General features: G+C 44.2%; 1 protein-coding gene across 5 annotated transcripts in view; it reads right to left on the reverse strand.

The window, feature by feature from the left end:
• LOC135394261 (uncharacterized) overlaps positions 1 to 16,422 on the reverse strand; it is a 55,430-nt gene that overhangs the window by 29,944 nt on the left and 9,064 nt on the right. For 4 of the 5 annotated variants that reach the window (XM_064624931.1, XM_064624930.1, XM_064624929.1 and 1 more), the window contains 4 exons: positions 15,660 to 15,964; positions 9,550 to 10,911; positions 8,521 to 8,644; positions 165 to 289 (listed from right to left, as the gene is read on the reverse strand). In XM_064624931.1, the coding sequence (XP_064481001.1) occupies positions 165 to 289; positions 8,521 to 8,644; positions 9,550 to 10,911; positions 15,660 to 15,964 (1,916 nt within the window). The remainder of the gene's footprint in view (positions 1 to 164; positions 290 to 8,520; positions 8,645 to 9,549; positions 10,912 to 15,659; positions 15,965 to 16,422) is intronic. The other variant, XM_064624928.1, reaches the window with a different exon arrangement.

Consider the following 16,422-nt stretch of genomic DNA (forward strand, 5'->3'; position numbering starts at 1 on the left):
CATCCAACTGACAGAACACCATGACATTTCATCACCAAAATGCACCTAAAATCCACAACACCCAAGTAAGATGTTCTACCGTTCTTCTGTGACCACAGGCAAGCATTGACATAGAGGAATGTACACCCTTACAAGGAAGAAGATACTAAAGTTGTACAACCTACCTTTTGGGCACTTGGGGCAAACCCACTCCCGTCCCTCCCGTTCCCACATGCGGCCTTGTTGCCGTGTCACGCCCACACAGTGGCCATGGAACCAGTCTTCACAACGATCGCACTGGATCATGAATCTAAGGAAAAAACAAGAACCAATTAAGAGGGGATACGACCTCCGGCGGCCCCATGTATTCTCTATGGGCGAAACAATGCGATCTTTTGCAGCTAATACTGAACCGATTTGGACCAAAATGGCCTTGTTCGATAGATTTTAAAATTTCAAAAAATTCGCATTGGAGACATTTGCAATTTTTTTTGCAGAAGTTTTTAAAAACCTTACGAAAGCTGCAAAAAATTTATAAGTTCGGTCTCTCGCTTTTGGAAGTTCGTAGCTCGTTTACTGTAGCACATATGTGAAATGTAATCAGTAGCATTTACGCGGAATTCTTTCTTGAATATTTACGTGTCCATGTTATGTCTGTCCATGCCTCCGGTTGTTCACAATATTGAAAAAACTTAAGGTATGTACGGCTCCGTGAACTGCCCCGTCTTGCCATCGTACAGTAGCGCCACATTGCTGGTCAGAAGAGAACTTCATATCGTTCCGCGTAATGCAGTCACTGTTCTGGCACCCTATCCCAGAAGGGGTTTCCCCGGCAGCGGAAGCGCGAAATTGAGGTCGTGAAACCTGTCTGAAGAGATCCACGTTGAGTAGATCGTCGCAAAATAATGGGAAGGCCTTGAGTGAGAATAGGGAGAATAGGCGGCATAGACCAGGAAAGCTTTGCTACACAGCCACACAATATTCGTCTCGCATCGCATGCACGTAAAAAGAACGGTAGGGTTAGGGGAGGTGAGGCACAGTGAGACCGAGTGGTGTTATCATTCGCTCTCCCGATGTGTTGACAGAAGACGGTTTTTTTTCCTTTTTTTATGAGGTAATATCAAACAGTCAAAGACTGGATTATGGAAAGGCCGAAAAATAAGGAATTCCAAGAGGATGCCTGCGAAATAAATAATTTATGAATAAAACGTTGAAAAAGACTCCACGTAGAAATTCACTTTTTAACAGAACTTTTTCAAAAGAAGCTCTTTCTCTATCCACAGCTGTAAGATCAACCTCAGTACACGAGGGATGCTGCCAAAAAGTGGCATGCGCTGGACAAGGTCATACAAAGTTATTTTAAATGCATAAAAAGCATTTAGCACATTAATTCCCAATGCCTGTCCTGAGCACAGCGTTGTGGATCTACCTGATGTAGCAGATGTAACTTTTCGAATATATATTTTTCCTTTCTTGGTGGCCTCTGGCTTTCGATAGTTCAGTCTTCCCAGTTCTCGGGCTCGGGGTCCAATGATGGGCGTAACAGGGGTGTCACATATTACACCCAAAAGAAGGGTGCTTATTGGGTATATCGACTCAAAAAATGGCAAGTTCTGAAAAGAAAAAGGCTTGCTCCCAAAATTCACGGAACACTATTTGCACTGATGTACTGCAACCTGCATTTGCAAGTCTGAGCGTCTTAGCTGCCTAGATTCTTGGGGACATGTTTACAAAAAGAAAGTGCCTGGTGGGTGATTGCCAGTGAATGACTTGTACTACCCACTCAATGAATTTTAGAGGAGATGGTGTCGCTCTATATATTTGGCAACCCGAACGTGATTGTCGTCGTGTACAATAAACACTTGCAATAACACAGTCATCTCTACTTTTACTTTTCGTTTTCTGCCTAAGTGATCGAAAGTACGTTATCTAAAGGGAAGTTTGATGAAACGATTTATTCCCTGTATTAATTTTCAACAATTCTATCCTACTTACTTTGTAGAGCTCATTTTTTATCGCAGTTGGAATAACAATTTCCGTATCTTGGCTTCCTTACTTTTCGACCTTACGGTAATTCGGTTTTCTGGCTTTCCGGCCTGCTGATAGTTCGGTTTTCTGAATTCTCAGCCTTCTGATCGTTCGATGTTTTAATTTTTCGGCCTTTTAAGTTTCGACCTCCTGATATCTTGTCTAGGTTTCGAAGGATACATGTATGTTGTAAGGGAACCGGAAAAAAAGTTCCCGGAAAAAATGTCCCCGGAAAAAATGTTCCCGGAAGAAATGTCCCCTGAAAAATATGTCCCCCGGAAAAAATGTCTCCTCGAGAAACATCCACTCTTGGTACGCGTGGAATTTTTGCGAAATTCCCGGTTGCGATATTGCAGGTTTTCATGTCCTCCGGCTCAAAATAAATACTAAAATTCCTAACCACCTACTAAGGGTTTTTACTTTGAAAGCTCGACTTACTTTCACTTGCGATTTCTCGTAGGGAATACACCGCAATAAATTTCACGTTCGTTGATACAACGTGACACAGGTTCGAATCCTGTCACCAGGTGTGCTCTCTGAGGTTTTCCCTGGGTTTTCCGTCGGACTTTCCTGATGAATGTCGGCTCACTTAGCCCTGAAGTCGGCCCAGGACGCATACTAACCCCCTGTCACCCTCCCTCCTGCTGTCCTCTGTCCACGCGGAATTGACGTTAAACGTGCCGATTGAGTGCGTCACCGTTCATAGTGCCGTTGGAATTCTTTTCATTTGCCAGTCCCCCAACTCTCTTTCTGCCAAGTGCCAACACAGAACACACTCGATTCTTTTGTAAAAAGTGATGAGTAATGTCATTAAAATTACAGCCCAAATGTAATTAAATTACATTACAAATTACTTAATGTCAAAAGTAATGCGTTACAATACAAATTACCATAAAAAGTAATTCATTACTGTAATTTCATTACAATAATGCTATTACTACCCAGGTATGATCAAGTGTGCGTGTCCTGTATTCATACGCGCATCGTCGTCATCACTTTTAAGCTGGATATTTCGAAATCCTAAGTTGTTATGTAATTGATAACAATACAAACATGAGGAAGAAACATCATAATAGCATGTTTCGCTGAAAAGAACATCGTGTCGCCCATACGGCTATCACTACTTTGATACGGAGCGTTACCTTCCTAAGCCTAACCATGATTTATTTTAACAGCGTTTATTTTGAGGACGTGTATTTTTAAACGGTTTATTTCAGAAAATGGATTTCGAAGGGTGGAATTTTAAGCGTGGATTTTTTAATGTTTTATTTTAAAAGATTTATTTCGGCGTACAGCCCTCTTGTGCAGAAGCGAGCAAAACTATTGCATGCCTGCGGGACCTTTTTTTCCGCCTTTTGCCAGTGGGACCCTTCTTTCCGGGACCCTTTCTTCCGGGACCGTTTTTTCCTACACCCAATAAATTTAGATTCACTTGCACACAGACGCAAGGTAAATACACTAAATCAGAATAGTCAGTTAAATACAAAATGCGTCCGCAAAATGTTCTAGTGTGAGAACTCGGCACCAAAGAAAAATCAGCAGGTGAATATAAATAAGCGAGGGCCAACGAAATATAACATTTGGACTCCGCGCTGCGTCCAGAAAGTCAGACAAGCTAAGATAGCATAACATTAAGAAGTCACCAGATGCAGTCCACAAAGGGACAAAAGGGAAGAATTGGCTTTCGTCGGGACCTCCTTCTTTCTTTGTAGCTGAGTTGACCTTGGCAACCCAAACATGACGTGAGATCCTTGCATCTCAATAGTCAAGGAGGTCACACGTGTTTTTGGGACTACACAATCCTGCGGAGGAGTGAGTTATTTGTACTAAGGGTAATGGTTACAGCTTCCTCCAGGCTGAGACCCGTATGTTCGTGTGGTGCCATCTACGAGCGGAAAAATCGTGAATCGGAGATGCCGCCTCACTCGTATCCCCTCTTAAGAACAACCAAAGCTGATGCACTCACCAATTGTTCTTCAATTTCTTTGGTACTTATCTTCACTGATAAGTTTTGAGTGATACAAATGCTGTCGTACTTTTTAACCATACTACCTTGACCATAACATTTGAGCCCATATTGGAGAACAAGGTAGTTTCTTTGGTACATGGTCTGGATAGGTTTTAGCACTAACCCATTGGAGATTGTAGCAAGAGCCATTTCACGTGTTAGTGACCCCTACTACTATGGAAATATTGAAGCCTTCATTTTTTGTTACTTGACTTTTAAGGAACATTGGGCTCTTAACAGTATAGTGGTGAGAAGACATTGAGTGTCACTTTTATGCAGCTAGCAGCTAGAGGCTCCACAAACTGTATAAGGGGTTAATTTGGCTGTCTTTGTAGTTCATGAATTCAGATGGAGGCATGTTCGGGGATTATTTTGCGGGACTTGTACGTGTCAACTACGTTTGTACAATGGGACTCTCTTGTGCTGCAAGCCTGAGTCGTCGCTATGACAACAGGGCACGACAAACAGTATTTAGGTTACAAACAATGACCTACTATATTGTGAAACCGATTCACTGCAATGAGGCAATTGAACATAGAGGAACACAACACAAGCCTCACAACAACCAGTTGCATACAACTTGGGCATCGTGAGGCTGTGTTCGCCCTTCTATGTTTAAATGCCTCATCTGCTACTGCGTTACATGAGAAAGATGCCTCCCGCCACTAGTGTGTTCGTCTGTGTGAATGTGGGAGTGACTGGCAACAATCTAAGAGAGTGCATGTCCCCGTGACGCTGAAGAGAGGATAGCTAGCATAGTGTAACTGGTAGCATCTCTGATCAGAAATCGGAGGGTGCGTGTTCGAGTCTCACTGCTGGTGTCTTTCCTTCAACTGCCAGAACTCGATTGCCCCAATCGAGTCCCAAATCCCAAACGCCACGTGGGCATACGCGTCCTACATTTCATTGCTCTGTGGCTGACAGAAAAGACCCTGTCGTGACGACTTCGTCGATCACTTGACGCGTAAATTGGAATCACAGCAATACCACCATTATGCGGCAAAGCAACAATCAGAGTTCCTTCGGAATCTAAAAGATTCTCTCCCTCCTCAAGAAGGTGTCATCCTAATAGATTTTGCCGAAAACTACAGTTTTATCGTACAGGACGCTCCGCAATCTTTCTATTGGGATCAAGGACATGCCACCATTCATCCGATGGTATTTTACAACTGCTTCTCTGGTGATATGAACTTGCGTCACCGTACATTCGTTGTGCTTACGGCACGACAATGCTGCGGTCTATACTGTTCAGACAGAGCTCACACAAAGAATAAGAGCAGACTATCCCCATGTAACTAAACTTCACTACTTCACTGATGGCGCAGGTTTGCGATACAAAAACGAAAAATGTTTTGTCAACCTCTGTCACCACTACTCGGATTTAGAGCACAAGTTCACCATGGCACTTCTACAGGGTGTCCCAGAAAACGTGTCATTGAATTATAATAAAAAAACTACGCCACCTAGAATCATGCGATGAATGGCATTTGTTCTCATTAGGTTTTTGCCACCTTCTAAGGTTAATGTCATGCACCCCTAGTTTAAGTATGTAAATATTTGCGAACTGAACTCGGAAATTTGCCAAGTAAAGGTCACTTTTTTACCCCACCAATATGAAGAGCGTGCCAAATTCACTCAAATTCATGATAATTGACAGTGATATTCACGAGCTATCCCATTGGAAAAAATAGCCGAATATCATGCGTTTCGGAGCACCGGACCATAACGCACGATGACTTTTTGAGCGCAATCGCTCGCAGTCCGACGAAAGGAGGTTCCGAAGCCAGCCCACAGAGTGATAGTAGAAAAAGTAACAGTTCCTAAAATTGGAAGAGGGAAAGCATTATCCCAGCGAAAGTCAGACGCGATAAGCCATGCCTGCGTTATCTCTTTCTGCGATGCCGGGGTGGGCTGGGTTTCCAACCTCCTTTCGTCGGACTGACAAAGATTGCGCTGAAAAATTCATCGTGCGCTATACTGTGCGACCTCCGTATAGCATGATGTTCGGCTATTTTTTCTGGTGGGATAGCTCCTGAATATCCCTGCCAATTATCATTAAGTTGAGTAAATAAGACACGCTCTTCACATTGGCAGAGTAAAAAAGTGACCTTTACTTGGCAAATTTTCGACTTAGGCTCGCAAAAATTTACATAATTAAACTTACGTTACACTACATTCACATCATGAGGTGGCAAAAACCCAGCAAGAACAAATGCCATTGACCGCATGACTCTAGGTGGTGTAGTTTTTTTATTATAATTCAATCACACGTTTTTTGGGACATCCTGTGTACGACCTTGCATTGGGAAGGGCCGTGCGATGGAGCTGAGACTCAAGTCAGTATTCAGAGGCCCTTAGATGGTCACATACTGAGACCCTTGGATCTGTACAGCTGGGCAGAGGCAAATCTCAACGCCATTACATCGATCTGGGTGCCGGTGGAACAGGTAGTGCGGCAGCAAGGGGCGCTGAAGACCCGCTACGACAGCGCCAAAAAAGGCTGTGCATGAAACAAGGAGGTATCACTGCTTCGAACCCGTTAACCGCTCTGAAATCACCGTGAAGACAACATCCATTCCCAACAACATCAGGTATTCCGTGTGTTCAAAGAATAGCCAGAAACACGGAGACGACTACTGGACGTAATCTTGAGTGCCTTCACCGTGCTAGTATGCTGAGCACGACCATTCATTTGTGTTACAAACGTTTGGTTTTCGTACAACTCATTTGAAAATGATTAGAAAGGTGTTATTAAAAATGTTTTCATGCGGCTTTGCGTTTCGGTCACATTTGTAAGGCAAAGTGCATCAATCTCTCTTTGCTGTACTGGTGGAGACAGTTTCCTTTCCTGTCGCGACATTGGTAGTAAGTTTGCATGCACTACACCGGTCCCCACAAGTCCAAATTATCGTTTTTTGCCATTGTGCGAAAAGCAGCAGCGTATTTGAGCTGTCGCATTGCAGCGTGCCTGGTCGGTGATGCTCACCAACACTCTCCCTCCACCGGAGAGTGTGTGCGCCTCCGCGTAGTATGTTCAGCGAAAAATATATTTTCTCACACTCTCTTTAGTTTTTTTATATGTTTTGGCTGAGGGCTTCCTTTACCCAATGTATACCATATGACTGTTCCATGACGACAGCTTCCTTTTCAAACTCGGCCGTAAAAACATCAAACTTTTTCGAAAATCGCCAAGTTTAAGGTATACCATGGCAAAAACTACAGCATTGACGGCTTTGAAAACCAGCTGGCTTGTAGAATGGGTCCTCATGAACAGCCACAAAGTTTTCAAGAATTGCAGCAGTTACGTGAAGTATATTTAAAAAATTGCAAAGTTGCAAGAAAAAGCGCTGATAGCCGGGGCGTTTTAGGGCACTAAAAGTTGAAAGTTCCCAAAAATTGCTTCTTCAGCACGTTTTCCGAGCCCAGTCCTCTGTTTCAGCTCCATAATTATGCGTGTAACGTGAGCGATGCACCCGTCCGATTATTTCAAACATACTACGGTTTTCATGCTTACCGAAAACTTTGACCCCGTGTAAAATGACAGGGGCTCAACATTCCCAAGTAAAACTTTGGGAAATGTCTATTCATACCATAGGGTATCCACGATAATTTTTTGGTCCAGAAGTGTGGGGGGTCATGCAGGACCTTTGGATCATTTGGCGTGGAATGACCCATTAAACAACAACGGCCTACCTGTGTGGCTCTGCAGCACAGCCTGGTTTAGAAAATTGTCACAATTTTGTAAAGCAGGCTTCACCTCACGCAGGAAAGCATCAGGCGACGCCCACTTTCAGGGTGGTGTCGTTCATATTTGGGGAATAACTGAATATTAGGAAAATCAAATATTGAATATTTGATTAATGAATCGAATACTTCCAGTAACTGATATTCGATTCCAATTTGAGAACTCGAATATTTGCGCGTCCCCAGTAGCAAGCGATAATGTACGTATAACAAAGCACTTTATAAGTAGAGCCTGAAGTTTCAGGGTTTTACCCGATTCTTCCCCAAATTTGCACACCGAATTGAAGGTTAACGCTTTAGGGTGAAACCCGATTTTTACCCGGCAAATTACCCTCACTGGGATCTCTGTAGGAATGCACAAACTTACTTATTTGGCAGCAAATGCAGTTCCATCACCGTTTGTACCAAACCACTACACTTAGTTTGAGTAACTGAGCCCGATTTCTCCTCGAATTTGGCATACTGGAAGTTTTTTCACCCGAATTCGCACGAATTTAGTGCACATATTTATTTACCTGATTCCCCCCCCCCCCGTCGAATTTAGAAAAAAATATTTCCCTAAAACTTCAGGCTCTATTTATAAGCCAGTTGTGAGTGTTGGTTATGTAACGATTTCACTAGGATGCATTTTGCGTTCAAACCGTTTGCAGGGAATGGCAAAGGAGCTGCCTCTTTGTCTGCCCAAGTTCCACATGTGAGAAAGGACATCTACAGCACTCAATGACATACAGCACACACATGAAAAGAAAGACGAGGCTCACTTGTCATTGTGTGGTTGCCTGCATATGCACCAGAGCCTCTCTGGATCATCTTCGGATGACCAGTCTGTGTCATCAGGGTCCTCATCTTCGTCAATGTCCTCGTCGTCTACTCTCCGTCCCATTTCTGGATGGATCAAAATCGTGGCACATGTACATTCCTTCTCCACAGGCATCAAATGCTGTGTGGTCTACCTTCAACCACGCTCAAGAGTGCACTAAGAGACCTTATGATTAGCCAAAATTTAAAAACTTCACCTACACTTACTTAAGTTTTTCACATAAAAAACGAAAAAAGTTTTAGCTCCTTTTAGCTTAGTTTATGTATTTGCAAATTTGTAGCACTTAAGGAAACTCAAATTTAAACCCAGAATCACGGGGCACTTTGGTCCAGAGCAATTTACGCTGTAGCATGCAAACATAGTTGCAACTGCAGAGTGAGGCAAGCGAGAACCTTGTTGGCATCGTTACTAAAAGCAGAAGCTAGGTCATAGGTATTGTACCATGTCTTACCAAACATGATACTTGTAGCTTCTACGGTACCCGTTAACCTACTTACCATAAAGCATAAGACAGAAGAACTGGAAGAGTACTCACTTGCAGACTGGATGTCTGAGTCACCTGAATGCTCATGTATAGCCAATGTAACATTGCTAAGGGCTAACTGAAAAGCTGCGCTGTGTCCCTCATGGAGAGCGTAAGACCGGTGCTTTTATTGAAACCCCAAAAAAGGCAGATGGTACTGCAAGCTAGGGAACCATAAGACTGAGAAGCCTTAATCACGGTAGCAAAAGGAGAAATGGATGGTCACGACATAACTTGCACCACACGCGTAGACCACTGAGCTGTTGGCATTTAGAGACAGCGAAGAGATCTGCTCCAACGTCATACCTTTATTGCAGAAGCAGACACAATAACTAAGTTTCTTTTTGTAAAGCATTGTCCTGCTAGTGTCACCCACCTCGTGGAAAACAACAACCCTACGAGCGCTAAATGAAAAGGCACAACAGTCCACGAACTGCATGATCTCACCTTTCTTGCGCATCATTGCCCTCTTGAACTTTTCTTTGCTCTGCCTTAGCGGCCGCTCTGACAGTATCGGTAACTGTACTGGGTCGAGTTTTGGCTTCTTTGGTTTCTCAACCTCCGTGGGCTTCTTCAGCAAGGCCTGTTCGATTCGCTCTACTTGTGAACCAGTTTTGCCCACCTTAGGAATCATTTTGGAGATTTTCTGCAACATCCCTTTTGGTAGTTGCTTCGCTACACTCTTTTCCCCTAGTTTAGCCTTTTCCATACTAGCTCCCTCGGGCTTCAATGTGTCGGTCTTGACACCCGGTGGCCTCATCGCGTTCGGTTTTTTGACAATCTGCTTAGCCCTGTCCATCTTGATTACATTCTGTTTAACTCCCTCGGACTTAATCCCAACCGTCTTAACCACGTCCATCTTTGCTGCAGGTGCCTTCCCCGGTTCTGGCTTGAGTCCAGTCGTAGGTTTCGCGCCGTCCACAGACTTTTTCCGCTCTAGTTTCGACTCATGCCTGACTGGCATTGTTACGGGTTGTTTCTTTGGTATGTTGGGTGCGCCCTCTGAGGTGTTAGCTGGGGCCAATTTAGTTGACAGTACTGCCTTCGTAACAGCCGGAGAGGTATTCGTCATGGCTGGAGCGGGATGTTGACTTGTTCCCAACTTAGAAATGTCAGATGAATCAACTCCAGCCAACCTGGCAACATGCGCTTCGACAGAATCGTACGAATGCTCGTCATGCCCGGGCATGTCCTCTCCTTTTGCGGCCACAGCTGGAGCAGACGCAGTAACCGTAGGAGGCACAGCAGCAGCAACGGGCGGAGCCTCACCCTCCTTCATCAACACGTCCGGTTGGCTGAACAGTGCGGGTTCGTCTGAAATGCTGCAGCTCTCTCGCCGCAATCGCTTTTTCTGCTGTTCCGGGGAGGGCCTCACTACTTTGACTACCTTTCCAAATGGGGAGTTGTCCTCGGGCTGTTCCAGGACAATTGTAGTCTTCTTCTTCTTGGGCCTCGGCAACCCGTCGGCATCTTTTGAAGTCCCGTCCATAGTCTTCCGCTTTGCTGGACTGGGTGTTGCTGTTTCTACCCCTCCTTCCTTCTTGGGTCTTTGGCCTTCCTTCTTGACCTTCGGGGGCGATGTCTCGACAGGACGCTTTGCGCCTTTCTCGTCCGCAGCCTCCTGTTTCATCCGCTTCTTCTGTGGAGGGGGTTCTTCCGCTAAAGTAGGGCTGCACTGATCTTCTGCAGCGCCCTCAGAGGAGACAGAATCGCTGCTCCGGCTTTTCGTTCTTTTGGTTGGAGATGCCACATGTGGCAATACTTTGGCTGCCTTTTCTTGGACTGCTGCAGGTACAGGGTGAGCTGCTGCTGAAAAATGTCTAGAATTACTGATAGTCCATAGTATGATACAGACGCACAATTAAGTGAGAGAAAGTACGGTTCTACGAATCTAATGCAGACAGATGTCACAATGAAATGTGCACACGTAACACAGTCACCAACAAATTGTTTCGACCTCTAGGAGCCATACAGTCATGCAGAATAGTCTTTTTTTTATTCAGTGAGAAAAAATGATTTTCCCCTGGAGCCTTTATCCCAAAGTGGCACAGAAAACTGCAGTATGAAACCATACTTGTAAAAGTAGAAATTACATTTGTTATTTTAAACAGTGACTTTTGTCATTATGCCAAACGTGAAAGGTCTGCCTGTTGATGCACATAAAATAGCTTATACTGGAAGCCTTTTTTTTCGTGGCAGCAGCATGTTTGCTTATCACTACCCGTGTGTACTAACAGTGCTGAAGAAGTGTTTAACAGAATCGTTTGTGTTGGAAAATTGACAACACAAGTGGTAGCGTGCCGGTAGAGCTATGTGTTTCAGGGTAAAACCAGTTTCATCCCATCTCTATAAATTGCAGCACAAGCACTCACAATGTCGCTCTTAGAAAACGGTGAAACAGCAGTTTTGGGCTTGTGACCAATCAAGCCATAAATTCTAGCATCAAGAATTTGCAAAATAATGTCAAAACAGGGACTCTGCTGCCTCTCAGAAGCATGGACTAAATATTGATACCCTGTCTCGACTGGTGTGTCATGCGTACTATGCTGAGTAAACCTAAAGATTTACACCTGATTTAATCCGATTGGGGGTAATATCTTACTTCAACAGTTTGGGTGTAATCGGGTTGAACTGAACCTGATTCAACTCAATATTGGTTGAATCAGGTTCAGTTCAACCCGATTACACCAAAACCCCAGTGCTGCTGAAAAATATAACCCACAAAAGGCAGGTCCTAATTATGTGGGGCAAACTTTAAACATGATAAGATAGCAAACCTATCTTAAAATGATCATGGCACATCCTACATACAAAGCACGTGTTTCTCATACTTCACTGCGTCACACCTCAATTTCAATAGGGGTTTCTTTGAAGTGCCACCCCAATACACAAACAATGTTGCTGAAGACAGAACCTGCGAAGAAACTACCAAAAGCCAAAAGTTTTTCTTTTTAGGAACGAAATAACTAGAGATGTGCACGGGTGCAATTACATATGCGGATCCACGCAGATATCTTCATGACATTATCATTTGCGGATAGATATATATAATACTTTGAAATCCACGCAGACAAAACCGAGCACCTCTGCTGCGTGCCATGGTTGAGAGCATGCAGTGAGTCCAAAATGGTGTCTTAGCATGCCATCCCTTACATTGCTGCACCTTTAACTGCAGCTATTGTTGGACAACTGTGGAGGACATATGCTCCTGGAGAAGTCTGTATACAGCCAACCCTCGATTTATGAACCTTCGATTTATGAATTCCCTCGTTTTATGAACACCAGCACGAGGAACCAAACTTTTTACATGCATTTTTCCCTCGTTTTATGAACCTCGATATTCGAATAATGAATGGAATTTCTGGGAACCAACTAGGAGTTGCCCAGCGTTTTTGCCGTCAATTTATGAACTGATCGTTCCGAGGCCAACAAAAAATGGGATTATTCGTGATCTTATGAATGACGCCTGAATAGACAAAACGTTTTCCAGGTATTGCACCCTCGGTTCTTAACCCCTCGAAATCCGAACAACAAACGGGTTTTTGCAGAAGTGTTCCTGACCTCAATTCATGAATAAGGTGTCCGCTGTCACCCGGAGATTAATAAACATAGGTTAAAAACCCCAGAGGAAATCTGAGACAAGTTGAGTGCGAATGTGCCGACATCTCCTCTTTCCAAGATTGACACAGCGGAAGGCATGGTCCAAAGCAAAATAAACTATTTAGTATTGCATAATAAACAGATTGTGAATGCGCTAACACCTGTGCTTTGTGAAATTGACACAGCAGAAGACATGGTCGAAAGCAAAATTACACAATATATTGCATTTTAAACACAATACCAACGCGGAAATACTGTTCCATTTGCTCGATAGTACTCACTTGAATTTTCGATTTATGAATCCCTCGATTTATGAACGATTTTTCGGGGAACCGAGGGTGTTCATAAATCGAGGGTTGACTGTATAGTGAAAAGTAAAAACTAGAGGTGTGTGAATATTCCAAATTTCGAATACGAATCAAATACTTGCGAAATTCAATTCATATTCGAAGATTTGATATTATAAGTTTTCGAATATCATAGCAGCTTATTGCAAATGTCACATGCTGCAGACTGGAATTTGTACGTTGAGGCAAGAGCGCAGAACAAGAAAACGAACAGCTGCAAAGTCACGCGCGGAGCTTCCGAGGTATGCTCATCTGCGAATGTGCCGCTACACATTCGGTGACCAAGAGTAGTACACAGCGGCTGCCATTTTAAAGTCTGCTCCAGCCAAACCAGCAAACGCGAAGCCACGGTATGCTTTATGCATTGTCAGCACAGTCGCAGGTTTTGCTGACTGCCAGCGAACTCTGAACATTTGTGTGAGGCCTACAGTTTGATGAAATTTCGTTGATGTTGAGCTGAACACCGCTGTTCACCACACCATTGCATGCACAGATGGCAAATCAAATTCGAATAACCAGAAGAGGCCCAATGAATACCTCATGGTGAAATATTTTCTAGTGTTGTGCTCATTAGATGATGTTTGGCTCAAAACATGTGAGCCTTTCACCTAGCACTGGGGTCGGGAACCCACGGCCCAGCTGCGCTACAGTTGCGGCCTGGTGCAGACCAAACACACGATGAAAATCCCGGTGTTTAGCTGGGCGAATTCCTAAAGCAAAAGTGCGCTCTCTGTGTTGCCTTTCCCGCACTTAAAATTAACAAAAGGTGTTCGTCGTATTCTATAAACCATAACTTTGTGAGCTCAACAAGCAAGCTTACAGTATTACTTGCACTTGTGGAATAGTCAGCTTGTCATTCAACAGCGATTAAAAATTTCGGCAGGCTAATTTAGACTTATTTTAGAATGGGTTTGAATCTCATCTGCGGCCCCTGAAAAAAAGTCGACGAGGGGTGAATGGGTGGGGTGAAAAATGGCCCTTGGAACTGTAGAGGCTCCCGACCCCTGACCTAGCATAACATATCGTGAGAGGAGGGTCCCTCTGTGTTGTGTATGGTAGACTGCATTAGTAGGATGAACTGCATTGAGAGTGAAGTCAACATCTTCTATGCAGCCTGCTTTGTGTGCATCTCATTTCTATGTTTACATTGTGAATTTTCTGTACTTTTTTAGGAACTGCACATATTTCCATCTGTTACTGAACATTACTTTCAAAGTTGGGAGCACATTTATCGGAACCTGCAATGCCCAGAGCATAGCGATGACCATGTGCTCACAAAATTTGTAGACTTTAGTAACAAAACATTGTAAAATAAAAAAGGCTTCATCTAACGCTCTAAAGTAATGAGGTAAAGCGACCGAAGCTGAAAATGGAACCGCACACCAAAAGAACAATGGGAGTAATGTGAAGTGGGCTTCACCTAATTTTTGGATGTAATGAGGCGAAGCCCACTTGCAGGATGGCGCTAAAGATACCTCGCTTCAGTACTACAGCTGCCGTCCCATTTTTCGGACTCGGCGGGGATCGCGCAAGAGTCCGAATAATCGAGCAGTCTGAAAAAACGAATTCAGCTTCAAAATAAACTTTACTAAGCCCTAGTAGGCTGGAAAAATTTGTCAATGCTTTCCTAACGCGCTTCCAGCTCTGCCCGGTAACATCAGCTTCTATTTCCCGAAGCGACACTTCGTCACTGTAAGTACACTGACAGAGGCACCTTCGTCATCAAGTCCGCAAGTCGGCTTCACCTAGCGCATGCGTGCTCTAGGTGAAGCTCGCTTTACAGCGCTGTCGCGCGACTCGCGGGCGGGCAGCACGTGCTGGGCCATTGGCCAAAAACGAAGACGCAAAAGCGCTACAACAGACCTCTTCTACTCAGAGGAATGGAAAATCAACAATCATCACTGCCTATTTTTTTGCCTCAATATTTTAGTTGGTTGATTTCTTCTGATACGAATTTCAGATGATAGCAATGTTTTCCGTCACCCCATGAGAGAATTCGCGGGTTGGGCAAACAGAGTCCGAAATATCGAGCGACGGAGCTGCACGGCGTCCGAAATTTTGGACGTTCTTATACATCACCTCTATGGGACCCGCGGCCGTTCCGCGAACGAGTCCGAATAATCGAGCATGTCCAAAAAAATCGGGGTTCCAAAAATCGGTCGGCGACTGTATTCGAAAATTTCAAATAATGAAACTAAGCTGCAAGTAGCATTCAAATAGCGTCTAATATTTGTTTCACATTCGAAATTTCGAATATTCGCACAGCTCTAGAATACAGTAGAACCCCTTTGTAGTAAACTCTCTGGGACCATGATGAAATTTTACTAGATCAGGAGTTTTATTATATCACGTGAGCCATTGAATGTATGGGATTCTATCGGGACCACAGTTCTCGTTTACTATAAGCAGAGTTTTACTACAAGAGGAGTTACTATAAAGAGGTTCTACTGTATATGTCACAGGGGCATGTGAGCATTTGCATCCTGCATTTGACCTCCCCTATCTAATTCAATGCCTCGAGCGATGACAAATAAGCGTGCAGCAAGGTACTGCAGTAAACCAACTTAAGACAAGAAAAAGTTTTAAGAGACCCACACAAATGTAGCATACCAGGAGAAGTAGGAGGAGGAGGAGCGATGGGGGACTGAGTAACAGCAGCGATCGTGGCTGGTGCCAAATCCTCGCCTCCTGGAGGAAGTAGTCCGGCAGCAATCGCCCTGGAGCGCTCCATTTCTTCTTGCTCCCTGCGTTTAAGCTCTGCATTCTCTGCCTTGATCCGTTCCAATCGTTCCCGGTCTATCTTCTCAATCTGTCGCTGCGATCGACGCAGGGGCAGAGCCGGGGAACCCGGCGAGCCCATCTCGGATGCCGTCCCACAGCCCATAGCTTCCTCTTCGTCCACCATGTTATCAGAGCTGATAAAAGGAAAAGGTTTTATTTGCAAGCTGATATTTTACACGGAGAACACAGTGTTCACAAGAGTACGCAAACGGGCACAAGCGCGTCTTTGTGGCTAAAATGGGAGCTAAGACAGCATTTACATAGCGATACATAGAGGTCTATGTGGTTGCAGGTGTACCTGCGGATCCCTGCACTGATATTGGATTTGCAGGTAGAAAATGTGACTTTATGTGGGTCACGGGCATCGTGCGGTACCCGCACTAAACTCACGCAAAAAACTTGCGTTCATTCTTTTCCCCAAAATAAACTCACAAAACACTGGATTTCCAGCGTGTTTTATGATAATTTGGTTACCAATCTTACCGCAGATTACCGTCTGCGAGCCTTTAGCCAGTCGCTATCCATTTGGGTTGAGGGGGAAGGGGTTCTGGTCACGGGCTCAACCTTTTCTCGCACGAAATCCTGTCACTGG

The sequence above is a fragment of the Ornithodoros turicata genome, chromosome 5 (assembly GCF_037126465.1).
Source record: "Ornithodoros turicata isolate Travis chromosome 5, ASM3712646v1, whole genome shotgun sequence".
In the NCBI taxonomy this organism is placed as follows: domain Eukaryota; kingdom Metazoa; phylum Arthropoda; class Arachnida; order Ixodida; family Argasidae; genus Ornithodoros; species Ornithodoros turicata.